Raw genomic sequence first — 25,885 nt, forward strand, 5'->3', positions numbered from 1 at the left:
TGTCGTTGTCGTTGTCGTTGTCGTTGTCGTTGTCGTTGTCGTTGTCGTTGTCGTTGTCGTTGTCGTAGTCGTTGTCGTTGTCGTTGTCGTTGTCGTTGTCGTTGTCGTTATCATTATCATTATCATTATTATTATTATTATTATTATTATTATTATTATTATTATTATCATTATCAATCTATACTTTTGCATGGCGATACTTTGGTTGGGGTGAGGACACTTGTATTGCAGATTTATTTAATGGTTACTTTGGTGCACAGGGTTGTTTTCATCATGCAAACTATCCCAGTGGCTTTTGGGGTCAAATGGGAACGTTCTGTGACCTGAAGTATTTTTAATTTATAGACTGTCCACATCATGTACTTATATTGAATGCCATTACAATTTACTTGATTTCTATGCAATCAGTGAATAAAACTGTTGCCAAAATGTAAATAGAATTATGGTGCAATTACAACGAGGCATTATTAAATATTTTTGAAGTCTAGGGCTCCATTTCACAAAGAGCTAAGATCGATCTTAACTGCAACTCACTCTTAACTGCGAATGTAAGCAAACTGTGATGTAACAATACAAATGGTAGTAGCACTAAGGTAACAATGGCAACACAACTTGGGCATAAAACAAAAAGGTGATGTTGGCGTACCCTAAAAATACGGCCGACCCGTATTTTTATTTTTTCAAGGGCAGAAATTTAATGATAAAAATCTATTTAAGACATACAAATTTTAAAAATGTCATCAATAGTTTAAAAATATAGTATTTGTTGTGTGTAGCCTTGTTTTCTTTTGTTATCTTGTATACTACCGGCTAAAACAATTAGAAAACATGTCATTTTCGTTGCTCGGAAGGGGAAAAAAATCCCTACCAAACTACCCTAAATCCCTACCTACCTATCCTAAATCCCTACCTACCTACCCTAAATCCCTACCTACCTACCTACCCTAAATCCCTACCTACCTACCCTAAATCCCTACCTAACTACCCTAAATCCCTACCTACCTACCCTAAATCCCTACCTACATGTACCTACCCTAAATCCCTACCTACCTACCCTAAATCCCTACCTACCTACCCTAAATCCCTACCTACCTACCCTAAATCCCTACCTACATTGTACCTACCCTAAATCCCTACCTAACTACCCTAAATCCCTACCTACCTACCCTAAATCCCTACCCACCTACCCTAAATCCCTACCCACCTACCCTACCTACCTACCCTAAATCCCTACCTACCTACCCTAAATCCCTACCTACCTACCCTAAATCCCTACCTACCTACCCTAAATCCCTACCTACCTACCCTAAATCCCTACCTACCTACCCTAAATCCCTACCTACCTACCCTAAATCCCTACCTACCTACCCTAAATCCCTACCTACCTACCCTAAATCCCTACCTACCTACCCTATTTTTTGTGGGCCCATTACGCTAACATAACATATATTTTTTTAGACGAATCTTAGTGCTTTGTGAAATCGGCCCCAGGAACTACTTAACGGTAGGGTCAAAGATTGGTAAGTAATCCAAAAATGAATGGCCATAAAAACCTACTAGATGAGAAGCACTGCAGCTGTTGATAGTATATTCATAGGCTGTCGTGGCCGAGCGGATAAGAGCACCGAACTCAAGCTCTGGTGCTTCTGTTCAGCAGAGTGTGGGTTCGAATCCCGGTCGTGACACTTGTGTCCCTGAGCAAGACACTTTACTATAATTGCTTCTCTCCACCCAGGGGTAAATGGGTACCTGCGAGGGCAGAGATGGTTCTTGTGATTGATTTAGCCGAGTAGCGCATATTAATGTTGCACAGGCTGCATACTCCCCACCAGGGAGCTGAGATGGTTTAAGGAATGATTTAAGGCCCAGTGACCAGGGGTAATAATGTGAAGCACTTTGGGACGCCCTCCGGGTGTGAAAGGCGCTATATAAAAACGGGTTATTATTATTATTATATTATTTCGAGAAAGGATTCTTTTCGAAGTATTACGTATTGGATAATTTGTCACCCCACAACATTTGAATCTGAGAAATGATTCATTCATTAATCATTGGTTAGATTTCTATGGTTTGTTGCCATTCACCAAAGCTGCAGCCAGAGATGTGGTTGTTACCCCCTGTCACCTTACTAATAAAGCGGATGGATCCAACGTTCTTCTAAATACACTGTGACAGTTTTCTTGCTGTTTTCTCAGCAAGTAGACGCTGTATTCAGCTGATACTTTCACTTGTGACATTTATTCAAACTTTCTTGATAATTTTTCCCAACAGTTCAGCAATATTGATAACACCAATCTATGATCTTACCTTTATCAATTCATAATAATAATAATACTCATTATAATTTACTATTTATATAGCGCCAAAACCATCTTTAAAAAAACTTAAAGCATTTACTTTGACTAAATAGTCGTCCAAGAAATATTGTTTAATTTTATCAAATTTGTAGATTCCTGTGGAATGGAATAACAAATCCTGTATTGCACAGTTACATTAATACCTTCTTATTTAATTTGGATGCAATTTCTCTTACTTTTAAGCTTTTTAAGTACTTTATTTTACTTATTGAGTATTCCAAGAAGATAATACTTCTTTTTATTCTGAAGTTTCCTGTTCTTGCAGGGCTTTGTCTTCAACTTCTTAAAACTGCCTTGTAATTTAATCAGTACTTTCAAAGTCTTTGCATAACAAACGAATGTGTTTTGCACAAGGGCAGAATAATTCAAATGTGGATTTTTTAAAAGCCTCTTTAATGACAAAGACAAAGGTGGTGGTGGGGCTAACGCCAAGAAGGGATAACTGGGTTGTAAATAAAGGTACACGTGTATCCGGTTATAAGATGCTGTGTCCATACAGAGCCAAGTCAACTTTTCACAGATTCATTATACATTGTAAAATCAAAGTATAATTTTTGGTTGTGGTGTTTCCACCTAGCCTTGCAAAAGAGTTCCTTTCTGTCATCTTGACCCTTGTACTTCTATTCACCACTTCTCGATCTGTTAATTACTTTTTTTCTTTACATTTATGGTGTTTATTTCGAGTCACTTAAATAATGTATGTATTCTTGTCAGGTAAACAAGACATTGCTTTTTTTTTCAACACAGTTTCCATCTAGATTTTCAGGTCTTTAATGTTTGTATTTTCATTTATTTAGTCAAAGGTATATGTACCCTCTAATTGATGTCAGGTAGAATTGCCAAGTAGAGATATCGACCCCCCCCCCTTCAAATATGCAAAATTAAAAAATATAAATGCACAAATACATGTATAGAGACATATTTGGAAACTAAATGTAAAGGTCCCTAATATAACGTGTCTAAAATAATAATACATCAGCGGAAAGGCACTTGTGGTGGTGGGGAACTCTTTGTCACTTAATAAAGTGGATTCACATTGAAAATATGTTGACTAAACCTTTACATGTTACATGTATGTATTATAGAAATGTTGTAAACATAATTATATTGTATATGATCAATAAATCAAGTTATTTTCATGAATTATATGGAAAGTGAGAGTTGTCAATTATTCATTTAATTGTTAATATAAATAATAATACCTGTATTTATAAAACGCCAAATTGACAGCAGAAGACGATCAGAGCATACTGATAGAAACGTCGAGTTAAACCAACAGATCTTTTCAGAACCACTCCAACTCATTAGAGATAGTCATTACATGGGGTTACCGCAAACCTTTCTTCCAAATTGTTTGTTCTAGTTGTGAAGGCAAGTACTCTCATAGAAGTGAACTCAACCATTATACTAGCCAAGTACCAGAAGAAGAGATGACAAAGTAGGAAGTTTTAGTTTTTAGATGTATTAGGAAAATTACAGATAATTATTTATTTATTTGTTCTGGTTGTGAAGCCAAGATTTCTCAGAAAAGTGAACTTAATCACTATACTGGCTAAGAACTCTATGGAGAGAAGACCAGGATGGAAGTTTCAGTTGTAGATGTGGGAGGAAAACTGCAGAGAATTCCAGGAAAAAAACATGCACTCGGGTAGAGACTGAAACCCAATCCATATAATAATACGATATCGAAGTCTTGTATCTACCAAACAAGGGTACTCAAGGCGCTGAGTATATACAAACTTTTAGAAAGATATGTTATTACATTGATGAATTCTGAGACCCAATTATTTAGCACCTTCTAAGGGTTTATAAGATGCTACGGTGCATAAAGCAGCCACAGCCAGAAACACAGGGGCGAACCCCATCTCTTTTCAATAAGTGCACTGGGTTATTTTACATGTGTAACAGGTTTGAGTGCGGCTAGCGCACTCTGTGCTGAAACATAATAAATTTTACAAGGGACACGCTGTTTAAGTGGTGTTGTAAAATACGAAGAAAGTTTTATTCAAATCCCGACTACTATAAAGGGAGAGGCGAATTTAAAACGCTGTATTTATACAGTGCAAATGAGATAATAATAAAATCTCAAATACAAAAGAGGAGAAAAACAAACCCAGCGGGTCTCGACAATTAAAATGCAACGAAAATAACAATGAAACTTTATACAATGAAACTTTATACAATGGAAATATAAAACAAAAATAAATGAATGGCCTATCTGTTGGTGTTGGACTTGGACGGACGCTGACGATAACTTGAATTGAAGATACTTTAATTGAAGATGGTGTGACAATGAAAAAGTTCTTCCAGCAAAGTTGAAGATATTGGGGCTGCGAAGATTACGATGACAAACTTGAAGACTTCAGAACCAGTTCCTTGTCCTTGATCAGGGGACAGGATTACTGTTCTGGTACAACTGGGTATGACGAAAATGCAGTGAAGATAAATAGGCTACAGTTGATACGCTGTCCTGCTGGCTCTCTTGATTTGGATTCGGCCTAGAGCAGGACAGGGGATGAATATACAATTATTGTGGTGATAAAGCTGGGCTGGCGCAATCCAACGTAGATGTCCGACAGAGGCAAAGTGTAATTATTGAAGGAACTTGGAGGGTTAATTCTAACACTATCCGTCCTCTGTCGGTGTCCAGTGGCCAAGTGTAAAATTAATACTATGCCATTCAAAAATATAAACTACACTAAAATTAAATACCTAATAATAAACCTTATAATCCTTTAACAGAAATCACTAATCTTGAAAGTAAATTAAGTGTGAAACAATAACAGCTGTGTGAGACTGTTACACTAGCCAGTGCAGTATGGGTGCTAGAAGGTCACACTATTCCCCAGACCAGTGCATGCCTGAGGCAAAATGATGGACAGGGTATTTAAACCAATTAAGGGAAACTACACCCCTTGCATAGTTTGTGGTATTAAAGACATTTCATGGAACAATTACTCCTTGGTGCCATGAAATCAGGATGTTTACAATAAACAATGAAAAACCGTGGGAATTGGTTTTGACTGCAATGAATTATATACAATGATAAACTTTAAAGAAGTCTAAATATAAGTAAATGCAAAACATTAAAAACCAAACAAGAAGTTAAAAAGCAAAGATATATGTATGAAACCATAGAGCAAAACTATGATAAAAGTAATCCCTGGCTAAAAAATATAGTTTCAGTAAATAAAAGAAAGAAAGATGCATATAACTAAATCAAAGAAACTTCAAATACAAAACTAGTCTTTGTCTCTTGCCAAACTCATATCAAAAAGTACTATTAGAAATAAGTTGTTCTAATAATCCACAGGTGGAATCAAACAAATCAACCACTCAATAAAACAGACGCGAATAAAAGTAGACAATGAAATTGAACCATGAAACAAATAAGTACTGAATAATGCAGAAACTAAACCAACATTAAATAAATCAAGTTAAAAGCTTAATAATACTGAGACAAAATGTAATATGACAATTCACATTTTGTAAGCATCAAAAGTCAAAAGAGCATGGAAAACAACAAGTCAACAATTATCAATTCAAAATAAGAGCATGTAAAAAGGAACTTCTTTTCTAGAACTTCAGTCATCAAAATCTAAAACACTATCCTTACACAATTGAAAGTATGCAGTGATTGTTCAAATTAAATGTTACGCGACACGCCGATCTTCACTTTTTAACTTTTAAACCTAGCTAGGCTCACAAGAAAGATAAAAGTAAAATCAAACTCACCTAGAGCAGGACAGGGGATGAATATACAATTATTGTGGTGATAAAGCTGGGCTGGCGCAATCCAACGTAGATGTCCGACAGAGGCAAAGTGTAATTATTGAAGGAACTTGGAGGGTTAATTCTAACACTATCCGTCCTCTGTCGGTGTCCAGTGGCCAAGTGTCAAACCACTTCCTTGGGTTTGGTCACTGACCCCTGAGACATCCCTTCCTCAATAGCCGTGATCGGTTGCAAAGCCTGCTACCAATCACCCACTCATCACACACCACCAGGCAACCACCCACCCCTAGACTCGCCCTAGTCCGAGCAGGACATAGGTAAACTAGGGGTAACAAAAAAAAGGGGGGCTGCAATTTCATCCCATTACACATGCGATACACAACACATGGGACCAACGGCTTTACGACCCATCCGAAGGACGAAGCAGTGGTTAAGTGTCTTGCTTAAGGACACAAGTGTCACGGCTGGGGGGATTCGAACCCACACTCTGCTGATCAGAAACACCAGAGTTTGAATTCAATGCTCTTAACCACTCGGCCACGACACTTCTATGTAGTGCCCGCAGCGGGATTCGAACCCGGGTCCAAGAGGTAGAAGGCGAGGAAATATACCACTACACAAACCCGACTGCCCAAAGAGCAATCGTTATTAAAGACAGTGGACACTATTGGTAATTGTCAGAGACCAGTCTTCTCATTTGGTGTATGTCAACATATGCATGAAATAACAAACCTGTGAAAATTTTAGCTCAATTGGTCGTTGAAGTTGCGAGATATTAATGAAAGAAAAAACACCCTTGTCACACGAAGTTGTGTGCGTTTAGAATAGATGGTTGATTTCGAGACCTCAAGTTCTAAACTTGAGGTCTCGAAATCAAATTCGTGGAAAATTACTTCTTTCTCGTAAACTACTCCACTTCAGAGGGAGCCGTTTCTCACAATGTTGTATACTACCAACCTCTCCCCATTACTCGCTACCAAGTAAGGTTTTATGCTAATAATTATTTTGAGTAATTACCAATAGTGTCCACTGCCTTTAACATTCAGAGATCTTGATTAATAACGAAAGAAAATATTTACAAATAAAACAAAACACACCATTGGACTTCTTTTGAGCATGTTAAATAAAATATGTTTTAATAGCTGTTTTTGCCCATTTTGGTTAGTTACATTGTATAACTGTACAAAGGGGATTTTTTTAAGATGGAGCCCCAAAGTTCACTTTATCGATATTGATACAGTCAACCCACGCTATAAAGAGCACTGGTTCAAAGAGGCTCGGCTTACCTGATAAAAGGCAGTGGACACTATTGGTAATTGTCAAAGACTAGCCTTCACAGTTGGTGTATCTCAACATATGCATAAAATAACAAACCTGTGAAAATTTGAGCCCAATCGGTCATTGAAGTTGCGAGATAATTATGAAAGAAAAACAACCCTTATCACACAAAGTTGTGTGCGTTTAGATGGTTGATTTCGAGACCTCAAGTTCAGGTCTCAAAATCAAATTCGTGGAAAATTACTTCTTTCTCGAAAGAACTATGGCACTTCAGAGGGAGCCGTTTTTTCACAATGTTTTATACCATCAACCTCTCCCCATTACTCGTCACCAAGAAAGGTTTATGCCAATAATTATTTTGAGTAATTACCAATAGTGTCCACTGCCTTTAAATCATTGACATGCTGCAAATAAAGTTGGTACTGAACGAAGAAAACCTCGATCAACTAACTCCTGTTCACTATACTTTGTTGTGGCAAGACAACTCACATCACTTGTGCCAACAGAGTCTCCTCAGTCTACGAACCCAAACACTGGATTAAAGGCACTGGACACTATTGGTAATTACTCAAAATAATTATTAGCATAAAAACTCACTTGGTAACAAGTAATGGGGAGAGGTAGATCGAAATCAAGCATCTGAAAGCACACAACTTCGTGTGACAAGGGTGTTTTTTGTTTCACAGTTATCTCGCAACTCTGACGACCGATTGAGCTCAAATTTTCACAGGTTTGTTATTTTATGCATATGTTGAGATACACCAAGGTAGAAGACTGGTCTTTGACAATTACCAATAGTGTCCCCTGTCTTTAAACTTCCAAATCACATCAGAAACACAACATCCTTCAACACATTAAAGACACTTCTGAAAGCCCACCTGTTTCAGGAGGCCTACCATCAATGACTTATTTATTTTGTCTATGCCTCGGTGCCTTGGAGCAAACCATTGGTTTAGGCGCTTTATACATTTTGCATAATTGATTCTAAAGCCCCACATCTCACTCAATCAATGTCGCATTACAAGGACCCAGCATTACAAGGGCCCAGTTTCATAGAGCTGCTTAAACAGACATCGAGAGTCGACTGTATTAGTCCATGTAGCATTACAAGGGCCCAGTTTCATAGAGCTGCTTAAACAGACATCGAGAGTCGACTGTATTAGTCAATGTAGCATTACAAGGGCCCAGTTTCAAAGAGCTGCTGAAACAGACATCGAGAGTCGACTGTATTAGTCCATGTAGCATTACAAGGGCCCAGTTTCATAGAGCTGCTGAAACAGACATCGAGAGTCGACTGTATTAGTCCATGTAGCATTACAAGGGCCCAGTTTCATAGAGCTGCTTAAACAGACATCGAGAGTCGACTGTATTAGTCCATGTAGCATTACAAGGGCCCAGTTTCATAGAGCTGCTTAAACAGACATCGAGAGTCGACTGTATTAGTCAATGTAGCATTACAAGGGCCCAGTTTCATAGAGCTGCTTAAACAGACATCGAGAGTCGACTGTATTAGTCAATGTAGCATTACAAGGGCCCAGTTTCATAGAGCTGCTTAAACAGACATCGAGAGTCGACTGTATTAGTCCATGTAGCATTACAAGGGCCCAGTTTCATAGAGCTGCTTAAACAGACATCGAGAGTCGACTGTATTAGTCAATGTAGCATTACAAGGGCCCAGTTTCATAGAGCTGCTGAAACAGACATCGAGAGTCGACTGTATTAGTCAATGTAGCATTACAAGGGCCCAGTTTCATAGAGCTGCTAAAACAGACATCGAGAGTCGACTGTATTAGTCAATGTAGCATTACAAGGGCCCAGTTTCAAAGAGCTGCTTAAACAGACATCGAGAGTCGACTGTATTAGTCAATGTAGCATTACAAGGGCCCAGTTTTATAGAGCTGCTTAAATAGAAGAAAAAAATTCGCTTAATAATCTTATGCAATGCAAAAAACAGTCACAGTGTACACAAGTCGTGTTATTTTGGCTGGTAAACTTAACTTCACCCTGATAAGCATTATTTTGTTGTGCTAAGCTTTGTATTTAAGCAGCTCTATAAAATTGCATGGTCCATATTCAAGAGCTGCTTTTAAAAGCAGAAAATATTGCCTAGCCCTTTTTTTCGTTAGTCAATAAGCAGAATACTGGTCACAGCTGGGGTACACATGACAGGGTAAGAATATGTGATAAGCTACATGTACTTGTTGTGGTGCTAATAAGCAGCTCTATGACAGTGGTAACCCAATGGAAACCATACTTTCATGTACATTGTTGTACAACCACACACACATTATTTTTTTTTATAAAGAGTTACCAAGGAAAACAGATTTGTTTTTGATAAATTGATAAAATTAATACTTGTCAAATAATACACCACAAGGGAAACAAAGACAAATTTACAAGAGTTGGATTAGAACCAACGACCTCCGGATTGACATGCAGGCACTCTACCACCTGAGCTATCAAGCCCTATGTTGGCAACCTCCCTGGTTTGTCCAAACCCAATCAAAATTAATATATTTAATACATTGTTATTGTACACCAACCCTTACATAAACCACTGTCAAATCGTACAGCGAAAAACAGTAGGAGATTTTCTACCAAATTTTGCAAAGTAAGTTTTGAAAGTAAAGCGAAAGAAAATGTGAAGAAATATAAATGTTCAGCTCTCTTAAGAAGTATTCAGCATGAATATATAACAGTTTCCCCTCAACAAAGTAAAGAGAAGAAAAAAAAATAGAGATTATAAATATGGAGTCTACACCAGACCAATTGAGCCAAGACAATGGTCAAAAGGCTGTCAACCCTTTTTCAGTTCAAATCGTAGCCCCAGCAGAAGATCACAAGAAATAAAAAAGAGATAGCGTGACTGTTTAGTATGTTTGCTTGTTGCTCAAATTACCCCTCAGAATGGATTTCCATTCCTATGTGGAATAATAAGTTTTCAACAATAACTTATAAATGGCATAAAAAATAAAGGAAAACAAAAAATAAATCAAGGGATGAGTTGTTTACCTGTGTGAACATTCCAGGGCCCAATTTTATGACTGCTTACTGCCGAATTCTGCGCTTACGATCACGATTCCCCGCTTATGTGCAAGCGCTGAATTTCTGCGCTAGCCTTGTAAGCGTAGAATGCCTATTGATGTGGAGTACGCACGCGCAGAAGTAAAAAATCACAGCTAACTCGTGAAATACGCTTGCCGTAAACACAGAATTCCCTGCTTTGGTAAGCGCCGATTCTGTGCTTACGGTAAGCAGAGCCATGTAATTGGGCCCTGAAAAAAACTTGCGAGTCTGAGATCCGCTTTATCTTAAACCCAGAACCTCCCAGACGTTAGAACTCAGGAGGTTCACAGACTGTGAATCACCAGAAATACAAAACTACAGGTTTGGACACAATGTGGACTATTTCTCTCTCCTTTTGGTTACTGCTTTACTTCTATCTGGATAAATCTTAAAGGCTCTAGGAAATTGTGAGAAAATTCAGAGAGCTCGCTTGTCTGATGTTCACACTCTAAGAAACACAATTTTTGACAGTTATTTCTGACAACTTTTCGCCGCTCACACTTACGTTATGTCCTTTTTCCAGGCACACAACAAAGTGTGAAGTACAACAAGTGTGAAGTACAGCACAACTAAATTATCTTATTTAACGCTTTCTTTTTATAGCCAACCCAACAGCTACTCAAAACCTACCGCCATTTTCATAGAGCTGCCAAGAACATAAATATATCAAGCACACTAAAATCCTGCTTAGCACAATCGGTTACCAGCTAAAATGAGATTTAATGTACATAGTTTGTGACTGGTCCCCTTTCCATTTCCGCTAAGCAGTAAAGCAGCTCTATGAAATGGGGTCCTGTTGAATCCAATGCAGCCATTTGTAGGGGTGACCAGTGAAACCATTTAAAAGAAACATTAAATATTCTAGTTGATTACTTAAATTTCACATTCTAAAAATAGTTTTAAAAACACCAAATGATAATAGCATTATCTTTAAAAACAAATATTCCTTCCCTAAATTCCCTTCTCGAGGACGACACCTCAAAACTACCAAGTTATTCCGTATCTAAAAAGATAGAATTAAAACAGTTTATTGTACAGTCTCTTGAAAGGAAAATTTTAAAACTGGCTTTTGAGTTTTCAAGGCAGTAGGGATGCGTCTTTTTACTAATGCAAAGCCAACATTTTCTCCATTAGCATTTTATTGCTATAAGTTGTTTATGAAAGCTCAGAAATTGTACGTATTTTATTTACATGAGATTCTCTATGATTGGAGGGATGGTTAAAAAAACAGTTGATGATTAGGCGAACATTGGTGTTGCCATGGTTACATCCTTAAATGTTAGTTACCCAGCAACCATAACGAGTAACATGGATGTCTTGATATGGTGTCATGTTGCGTAAGCGTCTATTTAGTCAACTATCTTGCATTTACAGTGGTTAGAAATTTGTTTAAAAGAGGGGACTGATGGGCTAATGCACAATCATCTACTGACCTCTTGCTAAGGGCGCCCTACTCAAGTGGTGGCATGAGCGTAAATGTCTATTTAGTTGACAATCTTACATTTACAGTGGTTAGAAATTTAAAACCGGATCTGTGCTCTGAGTGGGTACTGAGCAATCTTCTAATGACCGGATCTGTGCTCTGAGTGGGTACTGAGCAATCTTCTAATGACCAGATCTGTGCTCTGAGTGGGTACTGAGCAATCTTCTAATGACCGGATCTGTGCTCTGAGTGGGTACTGAGCAATCTTCTAATGACCGGATCTGTGCTCTGAGTGGGTACTGAGCAATCTTCTAATGACCGGATCTGTGCTCTGAGTGGGTACTGAGCAATCTTCTAATGACCGGATCTGTGCTCTGAGTGGGTAATGAGCAATCTTCTAATGACCGGATCTGTGCTCTGAGTGGGTAATGAGCAATTATCTAATGACCGGATCTGTGCTCTGAGTGGGTAATGAGCAATCTTCTAATGACCGGATCTGTGCTCTGAGTGGGTACTGAGCAATCTTCTAATGACCGGATCTGTGCTCTGAGTGGGTACTGAACAATCTTCTAATGACCGGATCTGTGCTCTGAGTGGGTAATGGCCAACCTTCTAATGACCTCTAAAAGAGGGCACCCTACCCGGATGAGGAAGGCATCAAAACTATTAAGATTTCTCAAAAATTTAACATTCATAAATACCCCAGACAGTTTCTCAACTCCTATTGGTGGAGAGCGCATCACGTGGGGGTATTTAAACCTTTGATTATGACTAGCTGGAGCTGTTTATAACAAGCTAGCTTGTCGGGCGCGAAAGATTATCAAGCAGAACTCAATTCATAGCTTTAGTAACAGCGCGTAATCTAAGCGCACGCGCGTTATCTAAGCGCACGCGCGTTATCTAAGCGCACGCATAATCTAAGTGCGCGCGCGTAATCTAAGCGCACGCGCGTACACACAACACACGCGCATCAAACAGATTCTTCGCAAAGTTTTGGAAAAAAATATTTCAAACCTCGAATTTTCAATTGTTAAAGTGTCTGTAACTGTATTTTTTAACGTTTTTTAACAAAAGGGCATTTATGAATGGGAATAATAAAGTAGTGACTCGTTCTTAAAACGTCTGTTAAAAACCTTGCAAGGTCGTTGCCATTGAAGAACTCGTCACTACCCCTTTATTCCCTTATTTACGGCCAATTTGACTCTTCACCATCTTTCAAACAGACTTTGTTTACTTAACCATACTTATCACCACAGGGATGATTCAAAAACTGTATCAACAAGAAAAAACATGGAAGATCAAGATTTGAATTATCGAACTAATGTAAACTCTGACATTGTTTAAAATGAGTTACGACTCTTTTCTTTGGTAATTATTGAAGACTAGAGGAAAAAATACTCTGTCCTTGTTAATAATAAAAAGTTTGAATTCCCATTAAAAAAATTAAAATTCACTATATTAAATTTTTTCATCTATACAATTATTGCAAAACCATTTAGGAAATTCCCTGTAAAACATTTAAACACTGAATCTTCAAACTGGACAACATACTGAAGTTTCACTTTGCTTCTTTAAATTCTGCGTTATAAGTCAGCAGTTTAAAGGAATACGTTGCCTTGGATTGGACGAGTTGGTCTATAAAAAGCGTTTGAAACCGTTTGTTATGAAATGCATATGGTTAGAAAGATGTTTTAAAAGTAGAATATAATGATCCACACAAGTATCACTCAAAATTGCATGGTTTTCCTTTTACCTCGTCAACTAACACAGTCGGCCATTTATGGGAGTCAAATTTTTGACTCCCTTTTGACACCCATAAATGGCCGACTGTGTTTGTTTCGCGACGTAAAACTGTGCAATTGTGAGTGATACTTGTGTGGATCATTATATTCTACTTTTAAAACATCTTTCTAACCATATGCATTTCATAACAAACGGTTTCAAACGCTTTTATAGGCCATCTCGTCCGATCCAAGGCAACGTGTTCCTTTAAGCAAGATTATTTTTGTTCTAACGCTGTAACTTTTGATGACCGACAACAAATTCCACTGCTTTGGAATCTTCTAAAAGCTGGTAAACATTGTCCTCTTTTTATTAAAAATAGATTTGAACTTCAGAGAGTTTCACATCCAAAACTCAACCTAAACACCCGAAATAGAGGGCTGTAATCATTTTTTCTTTTCTTTTTTTACAATGACAGACTTTTTGATTTGTAGGAAACACCAAAAACAAATCATATCTCAAACAATGTAAATGGTTCTTCATACAAGAATCGTATTGTCTTGTGATGGCAGAGCCCAAGTTCATAGAGCTGCTAAAGCAGACTTCACTGTTTGATTATTTTCTGCTTAGCATAAGTAAGTAGGAAACCAGATGCAAATTTACATATGAGATGGCTGTTTGGCTGGTGATATATTTCTGGTAAGCAGGATTGTTTTCTGCTTAGCTTATGTTCGTGCTGAAGCAGCTGAAACTAAGCACTGTGCAGGACCCAGTTTCGTAGAACATGGCAGCTGCATGGACTCAACATATTCGACCATCCATCATTGTCAACAGACAACATACAGCAAGTTCAAGTGCGCATATTTAGTCAACTACTGACCAGCAATGTATTGCGCAGTGACGCACTCACTCGAATGACTCGCTCGGAAATCTTGTCAACCATCGATACCACGGTATTAAACACTCTATTGCCTTGCGCGTTTTCCATATAGTGTCACTGGTTACCCTCTGTGCTTTACGGATGGTAGCATGGAACAGGCTATTGGGACCTGTGAAGAAACCATAGTCATGAGGATGGTTCCAAATGGTCAACCACAGTAGTCAACCATATTATGGTCAACCACAGTAGTCAACCATATTATGGTCGACCACAGTAGTCAACCATATTATGGTCAACCACAGTAGTCAACCATATTATGGTCGACCACAGTAGTCAACCATATTATGGTCCACCACAGTAGTCAACCATATTATGGTCGACCACAGTAGTCAACCATATTATGGTCGACCACAGTAGTCAACCATATTATGGTCGACCACAGTAGTCAACCATATTATGGTCCACCACAGTAGTCAACCATATTATGGTCGACCACAGTAGTCAACCATATTATGGTCAACCACAGTAGTCAACCATATTATGGTCAACCATATTATGGTCGACCACAGTAGTCAACCATATTATGGTCCACCACAGTAGTCAACCATATTATGGTCGACCACAGTAGTCAACCATATTATGGTCAACCACAGTAGTCAACCATATTATGGTCAACCATATTATGGTCGACCACAGTAGTCAACCATATTATGGTCAACCACAGTAGTCAACCATATTATGGTCGACCACAGTAGTCAACCATATTATGGTCCACCAGCCTGGGTTAGAGTGAACATGGTAAACGGTAAACCTTTACTTAGCCATGGTGCACACTCGACCTTGCTCAAAGTAAGCATTTGAGTTGGGGACGAAAAGAGAACCAACATAGTACCTAAGCGCAGCAATAAATCCAGCTGCCTCTTAATACAACAAAAAAGGAAATTCTTAAAGTAAAGAATGCCAAGTGTGAGAAACTAGAGTGCCAAAATGGCCCCAGACTGGCTTCACCCAGCAGCCTACAAAGTGCAACTTAACAGGGTGCCAAAATGGCCCAGACTGGCTTCACCCAGTAGCCTACAAAGTGCAACTTAACAGAGTGCCAAAAATGGCCCAGACTGGCTTCACCCAGTAGCCTGCAAAGTGCAACTTAACAGAGTGTCAAAAATGGCCCAGACTGACTTCACCCAGTAGCCTACCCTACAGAGTGCAACTTAACAAAGTGCCAAAAAGGCCCCAGACTGGCTTCACCAAATAGCCTACAAAGTGGAACTTAACATAGTGCCAAAAATGGCCCAAGATTGGCCTCATTATCCAGCTGCCAATATTCAGCAAAAAAGAAAGAAAAACAATTTACAGTAATAAGCATTGCAATGTATAGATTAGCTTAAAAGGAGTGCCAACATGACGTGTAAACGGCCCCACATCGACACCATTGCTGCTGGATGGCTTGGATGAATAGATGCATTATGTACACTGCTTCTGCCTGTGTAAATTAAAAAGTCCATTCCCTGGAAGCCCCTCTTAGCGGATTCTCAGCGTTCCGGCTCGGAGATGTCTCAAAATAACGCTCATGGTGTCAACGACCTCTCCAAAGCTTGGTCTGTCTCTGGCCCTGTATCCGACAAGGAAAAAAAAAACATTACTTACAATAAACATCATCTGTATCATTTAAAACCCTACAGGTTGACACTAGCTGGACCCAAAAACTTACAAAATTAGTTAATAATTCTTCTATTTTGTTCACTCAATTGTTTGTAAAGTCTATCCTCATATCTTTACAACAATCAGGAACAATTTCACTTATCTGAGGTGAACCAACAAACTCACTAATTAGTTAATAACTAATTAAATTGTTTAATCGTCTATCCTTTCATCATTGCAAATAATCAGGAACAACCTCAGCTGTGTAAATACTTTACCCCAATAATTACAAATCCCTGGCGGTTGTAGTAAACTACAGCCAGCATACCTATAGATGATAAGTCTTCAATCTTAATTGTTCATTTTCAACACCCACAAAGTTCTTGTCATTAAGCCTGATGAATTAAAGTCAACCTGCTGCTATCTTAGAGTTAAAACGAGGGTGAAACAATGGAAAAAGTATATATGTGCAGCACACAGGCATAGGCCAATGAGCGACCTTCTTTTGACCTCTAGCCAAGGGGACCCTCCATAAATTACCGCTAGGTCTATAAACTAGAGAAGTGGTTAGAGGCATAAGCCTAAACTGTTCTGAAACTGATAACCAAACACAAACATTGAACAAAATATAAATAGAAGCTCAGTATGGTGGCGTCACGAAAGTACCCCGATCTCAGACGATGTTTCAAAGTTCATGCGTCCATTTCCAAGTACCTTGATCAAGGCGCTACAGCCAGCCGTGATCTGCAAAATCCCAGTCGCGGTAAATCAAAGTTGGGGATCGAAAATATGTGTTGTCGAAAACATACAAGACGGTAGAAGATGGCGTGTGGCTGAACAACAACTACAAGTAAAGTTCAATTTCATAAACTAACTCTTGCCATACTATTAGTACTACACTACAACGTGGCACTTAAAGTACAGCAGCTTCCAATTCAGGGACAAATCTACCAGCTACGTTGTAGTTATGATGCTAGTCCTCGTGTTATAATGAAACGCAAGACAACGGCAGTTGTTGGAAGTTGTTCAACACCATTACCGACCAGGTGAGTCTTGTCCGGCTCACCCGTCCGGCAGCGCATTCAGACCCCTTACAATCATAGCCAATATACACCACGCTCCCGACACTGCTATAAAAAGCACGTAGTACAGTACATGTCCATACAGCTAGCGTACAGCGTACACACACCCACATACACACACCGACGTGGTATGATTGCTAGCAGTAATACGTCATTCTCAATCGCGCCTGTGATTGGCCAATATTTAGAATGACACGCCCACATCATGAATAACCTTTTATCGGAATTCCGATAAAGCTTTACAAACCCATCAAGGCTGTTGTTTGAGCCACGTGTACGAGGTTGAAAGTACAAAGACATGACCGTACTCACGACTACGCTCTACTGTTCTCGCTGTACAATGTATGGTAATGTACATTTGTGTATGCACTGCATGCGTGTGCAGCGAACCAGGCAGGGGAACAGTACGTCAACAGCCTTGATCAAGGCTAATTTCCAAGCCATCCTGGCCATTGTCTAAAATGCTTAATGTTTACTTCCTGCAGAGTGGCATACTGATGCGGTGGTGGAAAACTTTGTCTGACATCCGGGTATTTTGAGCAAATGTGACGCCATTAAAAGTAATAATGATCGTATACAGTATTTCAAAACAAATTTCCATGTCACACAGATATAAAACACAAGAAGACTTAAGAAACTTTAGTAATCTCAAAAAGAAGAAATTACATTGCATGACAAGTTTTAAAAAACCAAAAATATCAAAAGTTAAAAAGTTACAAAAAGCAGAAAAAATATTGCACATGACATAATGCACACGAAATAATACACATGAAATAATGCATATGAAATAATGCAATTGAAATAATGCACATGAAATAATGCACATGAAATAATGCACAAAGATTATAAAATATTACAAGGTGATGTACAGTTAAAACTCCACAAGTAAGAAACACAGATAAAAGTAGTCAAAATAACAGACAAGAATTAAAAATCAACAATGAATTGTAAAAAAGGTGGGCAAATATTTTGAATAATTGATGTCAACATTTGCATCTTGCAATCAGCTGATCAGGGATCAATATTGTAATGAAGGAGATATTTATAACAAAAAATTTAAAAATGTAAAATAAATTGACAAAGTTTCTGTAATAAATTTTGGCGGATGTAACCAATAACTGTTTTGGTCATTGGCAAGTGATTAACCAATAGCGATTGTAACCAAAGAAATAATTGGTCATAATTGTGGAAACGCACACTAGAAAGATTTTCTATTTTTTTCATCTGAACATAGAAAGATTCAGGGATTTTTGTTTGCCGAATCAGGAAGAGTTACTAGCTCTGCATCATCCCAGCATGATCTAAGACTCAAAGTGTCTTATAGATATTTGTTTTCCACAGTGTATAATACTTACTCATCTTCCCAACAGCGTCTCATGAGTGCGTAGGCTTCATCAGGACATCGGTCCGGCTGGGATAGTCTGGATCCACTCTCTATAAACGCCATCAGCTCCTGGCCCTTCATGTTCTAATTGATGAAAACAAACAGAACAGTTCTCAAACCTCATATTTCGATGTGTTACTAACACTGTATACTCAGTGCTTCCTAAACCCTGTGGAAACAAAATAAAACCTACGTATGTATACATACATGTACATGTATACTACTCTTCTTCTTAAACAGAAGACCCCGGCATTCTAGACCAAATGTATCAACCACTAGACAACGTGCAGTCTTCTTTTTCTGTAGGACTTGGAAAACAGCGAGTATACAAATATAAAATGGACCAGTGAATAAACTGGCGGATTAGTGAATTAAGTAAGCTGCAGGGATAAGATTTGACAACATGACATTCCCTGAAAATTTAAAATATTGTGTTCAAAAATTTAAAAAATCTTGTGTTGATTGCATGAGGTACATGTACACAGGCAAAGACATCAATCAGGCATGAGACTTGGCCCTTGGGAAAAAGTAGGACTATTTTAATGAGTACAAGGGCTGATCTACATGGTATAGACATTTATAAACTTTATTTCAGGCTGTTTCATAACAATTTTTCTGAGAGGAAATCAGACTTAAGTACTAAGAGTATGTCATTCCTGTTTCTTGCACGGCTACTTACTGCATAGGGTTTCTTGCCATACGAGATGGCTTCCCACAGCGTCACACCATAACTCCATACATCGCTCTTGCTGCTGAATTTAAACCTGTAGATACACTCTGGAGCATACCACTTCAGAGGCCATCTGCCAGCCGTCTCCGCCTGCAACAACAACAATTCAGTACTTATAAATTTGAAGTATTTCATTAAGTTTTGTTTTACCCATATACATGTAGGCCTTCATGTACACCGAGGTGTGTTAGCACTGTACACTCTTTGCAATTCTAGAGCAGTCTTACCAAATTAGACCACCGAGATTGCCCGGTAGTTAGAGACAGTTGAATCCTATGTTTTAGCCGTAGGTACCACAATGATTTAATACATGTAGAATGTTAAATTTGCATCGTAGATAAAGAATATTAATTTTGGTTTAACCCATATACATGTACAACGAATAGCCCACACTCAGTACTTTCCCGAGCTCTGTGAAAACAAATCAAAATCACGGGCATATTACTTCGGTGGGATTCGAACCCTCGACCTTTGCAATTCTAGAGCAGTGTCTTAGCAACTAGACCACTGAGATAGCCCGGTTGCTAGTTGATTTTCAGGGAACTTTTTGCAGAATTAAGGAGAGTTGGCAGCTACATGTATGCAGTGATGGAGAGATTTAATTGAGAATAACAGGAACCAAAGACACACAAAAACAGTTCCAAGAATCATCTTCAGGGCAACCCTTAAAGACTTTCCCTCCTTTCCTTGGAATCCGTAGGAGTAACCCTTAAATACTAAGACGGAAATCTCTGGTGTTCATGCACCCTGGTCCTAAAGTTCAAGGTCAACCACAATCTATTTATAGCCAACTAACACAAACAGGACAGAGCAAGATTGCGGTTTACTCGGCAGTGGTAAATCCACTAAGCTGAAAAGGAAATCTGATTACAAGTTTTCTAGTGACATTAATCATTGTCCAGTGGGAGTAAGGGGCTGGTTCAAAGAGGTAGTTGGGTTTTGGGAAAAGGTCTTTGATCTAATAGACTAGTGTACCGCTTATATCTCTGGGTAATTCATCCATTTGGATTGCAAACAGTTTGATACAAAATATTTTATTAACTCACACTTGGCATGAGTTTTTTGAAGTACATTGCATTATGACTTGGAGGTAACTCTGACAGTGACTGCTTGTGGAAATGATAAATAATTTGCGCTTGTGCTTACCAGCTCGATATGCGCAAATTGAGCAAGGGGAGAACACTGTATTGGTAATATCAAGTTTAAAGGCAGTGGACACTATTGGTAATTTCTCAAAAAAATTATTATCATAAAACATTTCTTGATTATGAGTAATGGGGAGAGGCTGATAGTATAAAACATTGTGAGAAACGGCTCCCTCTGAAGTGAAGTACATTGTAGTTTTCGAGAAAGAAGTAATTTTCCACGAATCTGAAAGCACACAACTTCGTGTAGCAAATTTTTTTTCCGTTCATTATTATCTCGCAACTTCGATGACCGATTGAGCTCAAATTTTCACAGGGTTGTTATTTTATGCGTATGTTGAGATACACCAACTGTGAAGACTAGTCTTTAACAATTTCCATTAGTGTCCAGTGTCTTTAACAAAACTAAACTTTCATAAATCTGTTATTATTGCTCATTACCAAACTTGTATTACAACTTTAATACTTTAAAGGCACGGTGTACTTTTGGTAATTTTCAAATGCCAGTATCCTCACTTGGTATATCCAAACATAAAAAGTAACAAACCTGTGAAAATTTGTGCTCAATTAGTTATCAAAGTCACAAGAAAATAATGAAAGAAAAAACACCCTTGTTGCATAGAACTGTGTGCTTTCCGATGCCTGAGATTCAAATTCAGGAGGTGAAAGTTGCTTCTTTCTCTAAAACTAAATTTCTTCAAAGGGTGTCTTTCCAAAAAATCAACAGCTCTCCAGTGCTTTTTACCTTGTAATGGTTTTTTTCCCCAATAATTTTTGGAGTAATTACAATTAAAGGTGTACCCTCCCTAGGATGTGGGTACACAAAAAATAATGTCCACAGATTTACATTTAACTTACACAGCTTGAAGATAATGATGGTAGAAAGCTTCCCTTAAAATATTACTTGCTGAGGTGCTGTAGTTTTTGAGAAATAATTAAAACAATGTCACAAACATAATTGTTTTCTCACTCTCAGTGAGACGAAATTTATTATGTAAAAACGTATTAACCAGTTATGGTATGTATGGTAAAATACCATAACTGGTTAATACGTTTTTACATTACATGCTAAAACTGAGACTAAAATAATTTTCATGACATTGTTTTACTCATTTCCCAAAAACTACAGCACCTCAGGAAGTAATATTTTAAGGGAAGCTTTCTACTATTATTGTCTTCAAACTGTGTAAGTTTAATGTAAATCTGTGGACATTGTGTAAAAAGTACCCAGCCCTTTAAAACATATCACAATGTATTTTGGTAATTCTTTGATGAGAACAACCTTTTAATGCCAAGGCCAACTGAAAGTAAGAACAGTGGGCCATCATAATTCAGAGAAAATACATACATAGAATGTGAAAGGTGATAGGAGAGGTGTTTAATGTCAGTAGGTCAGATCTAGGGCAAGGTCAGCATCTGGATGATACAATGATAGGGGTGTTGTAAGGTGAGAATAAGGTCACCGCAATAAACTTCTAGACTGTGGGGGGGGGGGGATTCAAGGTTCTGAGTAGGTTGTTATAAATACAGACATGCCTTGGGGGGCATGTGAACACTCATCATTACATTAGGTAGTGTGACAACCCTATTGATGTATGTGTCTTAAAGGGACACGTTTCCTTGGATCGGACGAGCAGAGTTGGTCTATTTAGTTTAGTTTTAGTTTTATTAGACTTAACAGTGGCATAAAAATATACAAATCGATATACACGTAAAGATACAAAGAAGCAAAAAAAGCTAAAAATACCAAGCCAGTGAGTGGCGAAAAGGGACAGGTGACCAGCACCTCTACAAAGCCCTCCTGCCACAAATTTCAAGTGTTTGAAACCATTTGTTATTATTAAAATGCATACGGTTAGAAAGATGTTTTAAAAGTAGAACACAATGATCCACACAAATATGCCTCAAAATTGCATGGTTTTCCTTACACATTGTGAAGTAACACGGCACACCAATTTGTGGAGTCCTATTTTAGACTCCACAAAATGGCCGGCAGTGTTAGAAAGCATAATTTTGGTTGTGCTTAGCTACTTTTTGTGCTTAAGCAGCTCTATGAGTATGGGCACTAGAGTGAATATATAATCTGTCTTTGTCCTATTTGTGTACAAGGCGTACAGATTACAAACCAGGAAGCTTTAAATCAATCCTAGAGGAAATTGTTCTCCTCCACAGGCTTAAAGGACGGATTGTTGTACACAACTATGACATCCTGGGATTTGCTTGGAATTAACAGCAATTAGGACAAGGAAAAGAAGAATTTGAGGAACATCCTTTAGATATTGTAAACAACAATGCAGCCTAAAGAGTGAAGTTTGCATATTCTGTTTCAAAAAAGTCCTATTACAACAAGAGTGTACATTTTTTATGAAACAGATTCATTGGGAGAGGCATGTCACAAACCTGGAACTCTACGATGGACTACCGAGAGTTACACCAAGATTAGGGCAAGAAGGCTGAGATTAGCAGGTCACTGTCTCAGACATGATGAGCTGGCAGTGAGCAAGCTTGTGCTTTGGGCCCCTACTCAAGGTCACTGTCCCAGAGGCAGACCACAAACCACCTATGTGGACACCTTGTGCCGGGACCCTGGACTGCGTCGGGAAGAGCTGCGTACAGCAATGGAGGACCAACGTGTTTGGAGGGCCATCATCCGAGCATCAACTGAATGAAACGTACATTTTTTTCTTTGCAATTACACAAGAAATAATAGTAAAGACAAAATAATAATGTGTTCTTATATAGCTATAGGGTATATCAGAGCACTCATTATTTTTGTTCTCAATAGAATAAGCAGAGCTATACCATGTATACTTGTGAATTATGAGACTGATATATGTTATGCCTTTCAATATAGAACACAGTTCAATGATCATGCAAGATTATTTCATGTGCATGCTAAACACAACATGTGTTATTGGTTGGGTGAAAGATCGTATTGCACAGGGGGGGGGTTGGATGTTCTCAACAGACATTATAGACTGGAAATCGTACCGCTCATATCGTAACTATGTCACCAAAATTGTGCGGAGTTCTCATCGTGACTATGTCAACAATGTCATTGGTAATAATCTAACTGAGAACCCCAAGTCTTTTTGGTCCTATGTTAAACTTATGCGAACTGAAAATTTAGGAATTCCAACATTGAAATCGGACAACAAAATGTGCAGCTCAGACTTTGACAAGGCTGAGGCATTAAATCTTCAATTTAAGAACGTCTTCAATAAACCAACTACTAATGCTTCACAGGTACAGAGCAAGGGGAAGTCACCATATGAATCTATTTCATACCTCCACATCGGTGTAGAAGGCGTGGCCAAACAACTCTCCAAACTCAATCCATCCAAAGCAGCTGGCCCAGATGAAATGTCTCCACGTCTCCTAAAGATAGTTGCTCATGAGTTAGCTCCAGTCCTGAGATCTCTATTCCAACAGTCTTAAGACACCAATACAGTTCCAACCGAGTGGCAACAAGCTATGGTCACAGCAATTTACAAGAGTGGACCAAAAGCTGAAGCATGTAACTATAGACCCATCTCGTTGACATGTATCTGTTGTAAAGTGATGGAGCACATTATCCTACATGTAAGCCATGTAGCCAAGCATCTTAATTCAAACAATATTCTGATTGACGAACAGCATGGATTCAGGGAGCGCCTATCAACGGTTACACAACTGGTAAACTCAACTAATGACTGGTCTGAAACACTCAACCATAAAGGTCAAACTGATGTCATCCTTCTTGATTTTAGTAAGGCTTTCGATAAAGTCTCCCACCAGCTCTTAGCCGAGAAGCTGCAGTACTATGGCATCACACATAACACCCTAGGTTGGATCAATAATTTTCTCTCAAATCGCAAACAAGCCGTCTCTGTCAATGGAACACACTCCTCAACAATCGATGTTACATCTGGCGTCCCCCAAGGATCAGTCTTGGGGCCCGTGCTATTTCTTTTATACATCAATGACATACATGAACATATTCAATCTAATATCAAACTATTTGCAGATGACAGTATTGTGTACAGGGAGATAAAGACAGCAGACGACCAGCAGATTCTTCAGAATGACCTAAATACCCTTACAGAGTGGTCAAATAAGTGGCTAATGAGCTTTAACATCAAAAAATGCGCAGTTCTCACCATCACCCCCAAACGTAGCCCGAAGACGCACCAGTACACTCTCTTGGGTGAGCAATTAACCCGTGTACAAAAACATAACTACCTTGGAGTTACGATCTCACACGACTTGAGATGGAAAGACCATTGCCCCAAAGTTGCCCAGAAAGCAAGTCGTACACTAGGTCTCCTGAGAAGAACTTTATCGCCGTGTTCCCAACAGGTTAAGTCAAGAGCCTACACAGCACTAGTTCCTCCACAAATCGAGTATGCAAGTGAAGTTTGGAATCCCAACACTGTTACCGACATAAACCATCTTGAACAGATTCAAAAGAGAGCAGCCAGATTCGTCTTCTCTGACTATCGTACAACTACTCATGTTACACCGCTTGTAGAACAATTAAATTGGGATCTACTTCACACTCGCCGCCTAATCCAACAATGCACACTGTACTACCAAACTTACTACAACCTAGTCAATATTACATTCCCACAGTGCTTTCAACATGCTACTCATATCTCACAACGAGTCGATCACCCACTCAAATACACCTCCTTAACAATTCCAACCATTAATGTATACAAATATGCCTTCTTTCCAAGGGCTATGTCAGTTTGGAACAGGCTCCCACCATCTGCTGTCCTACACATAGCTCCATCCATACAGGTCTTCCAAACATCAGCCATCCCTGCGAGATGGGATGCAGCCTCTGCATGGCAATATTGTCCTTTAAATTCTTTCCTTCTTTTCCTGCACCTGTAAAAAGTGCACCTTTAATCTTTTCTTTTGGCACCTTATTCACCTAGCTGTTGACGTCACTTTCCCACCATCCCAGTTTAGCCCAAATGGGGCTGTTAAGGGATTAAAGTACCAAGTACCAAGACATTTGTACTTTTGAGCAGTGCTTTTTCAGTTTTATGTGGCACTGCTTTGAAAAGAAAAAGAGGAAATCAGCTGTTCAGCTGAAAAGTTGCATGCCTGTCTTAACCTCCCGCCCAATACTTCCATGTGTTACATACTAGTAAAAAGGCTAGTCTCAAAGCATGACCAGCCAATACAAGAATGGAATGGTTCCAGACTGAGACCTAGACCGAGACCAAAGTCAGTAAAATCATGGATAAGTCTTTACTTTTTTAAAGGCAGTGGACACTATTGGTAATTACTCAAAATAATTGTTAGCATCAAAACTGACTTGGTAACAAGCAATGGAGAGCTGTTGATAGTGTAATACATTGTGAGAAACAGCTCCCTCTGAAGTACATGTAATGTAGTTTTTGAGAAAGAAGTAAATTTCCAGTAAATTATATTTCAAGACCTCAGAATAAG

The 25,885-nt window shown here is 38.6% G+C and overlaps 1 protein-coding gene across 1 annotated transcript in view; it reads right to left on the minus strand.

Annotated features, from left to right (window-relative positions):
- Positions 1 to 15,233: 15,233 nt before the first annotated feature.
- Positions 15,234 to 25,885, minus strand: part of LOC117297882 (tyrosine-protein kinase SYK-like) — a 41,870-nt gene continuing 31,218 nt past the window's right edge. Inside the window, exons 13-15 of the mRNA XM_033781056.1 lie at positions 19,248 to 19,388; positions 18,540 to 18,652; positions 15,234 to 16,073 (exon numbers count right to left, since the gene is read on the minus strand). Coding sequence (XP_033636947.1) covers positions 15,983 to 16,073; positions 18,540 to 18,652; positions 19,248 to 19,388 — 345 coding nt within the window. The 3' untranslated portion in view covers positions 15,234 to 15,982. The remainder of the gene's footprint in view (positions 16,074 to 18,539; positions 18,653 to 19,247; positions 19,389 to 25,885) is intronic.

Source organism: Asterias rubens, chromosome 12 (genome assembly GCF_902459465.1).
Source record: "Asterias rubens chromosome 12, eAstRub1.3, whole genome shotgun sequence".
NCBI classification, from domain to species: domain Eukaryota; kingdom Metazoa; phylum Echinodermata; class Asteroidea; order Forcipulatida; family Asteriidae; genus Asterias; species Asterias rubens.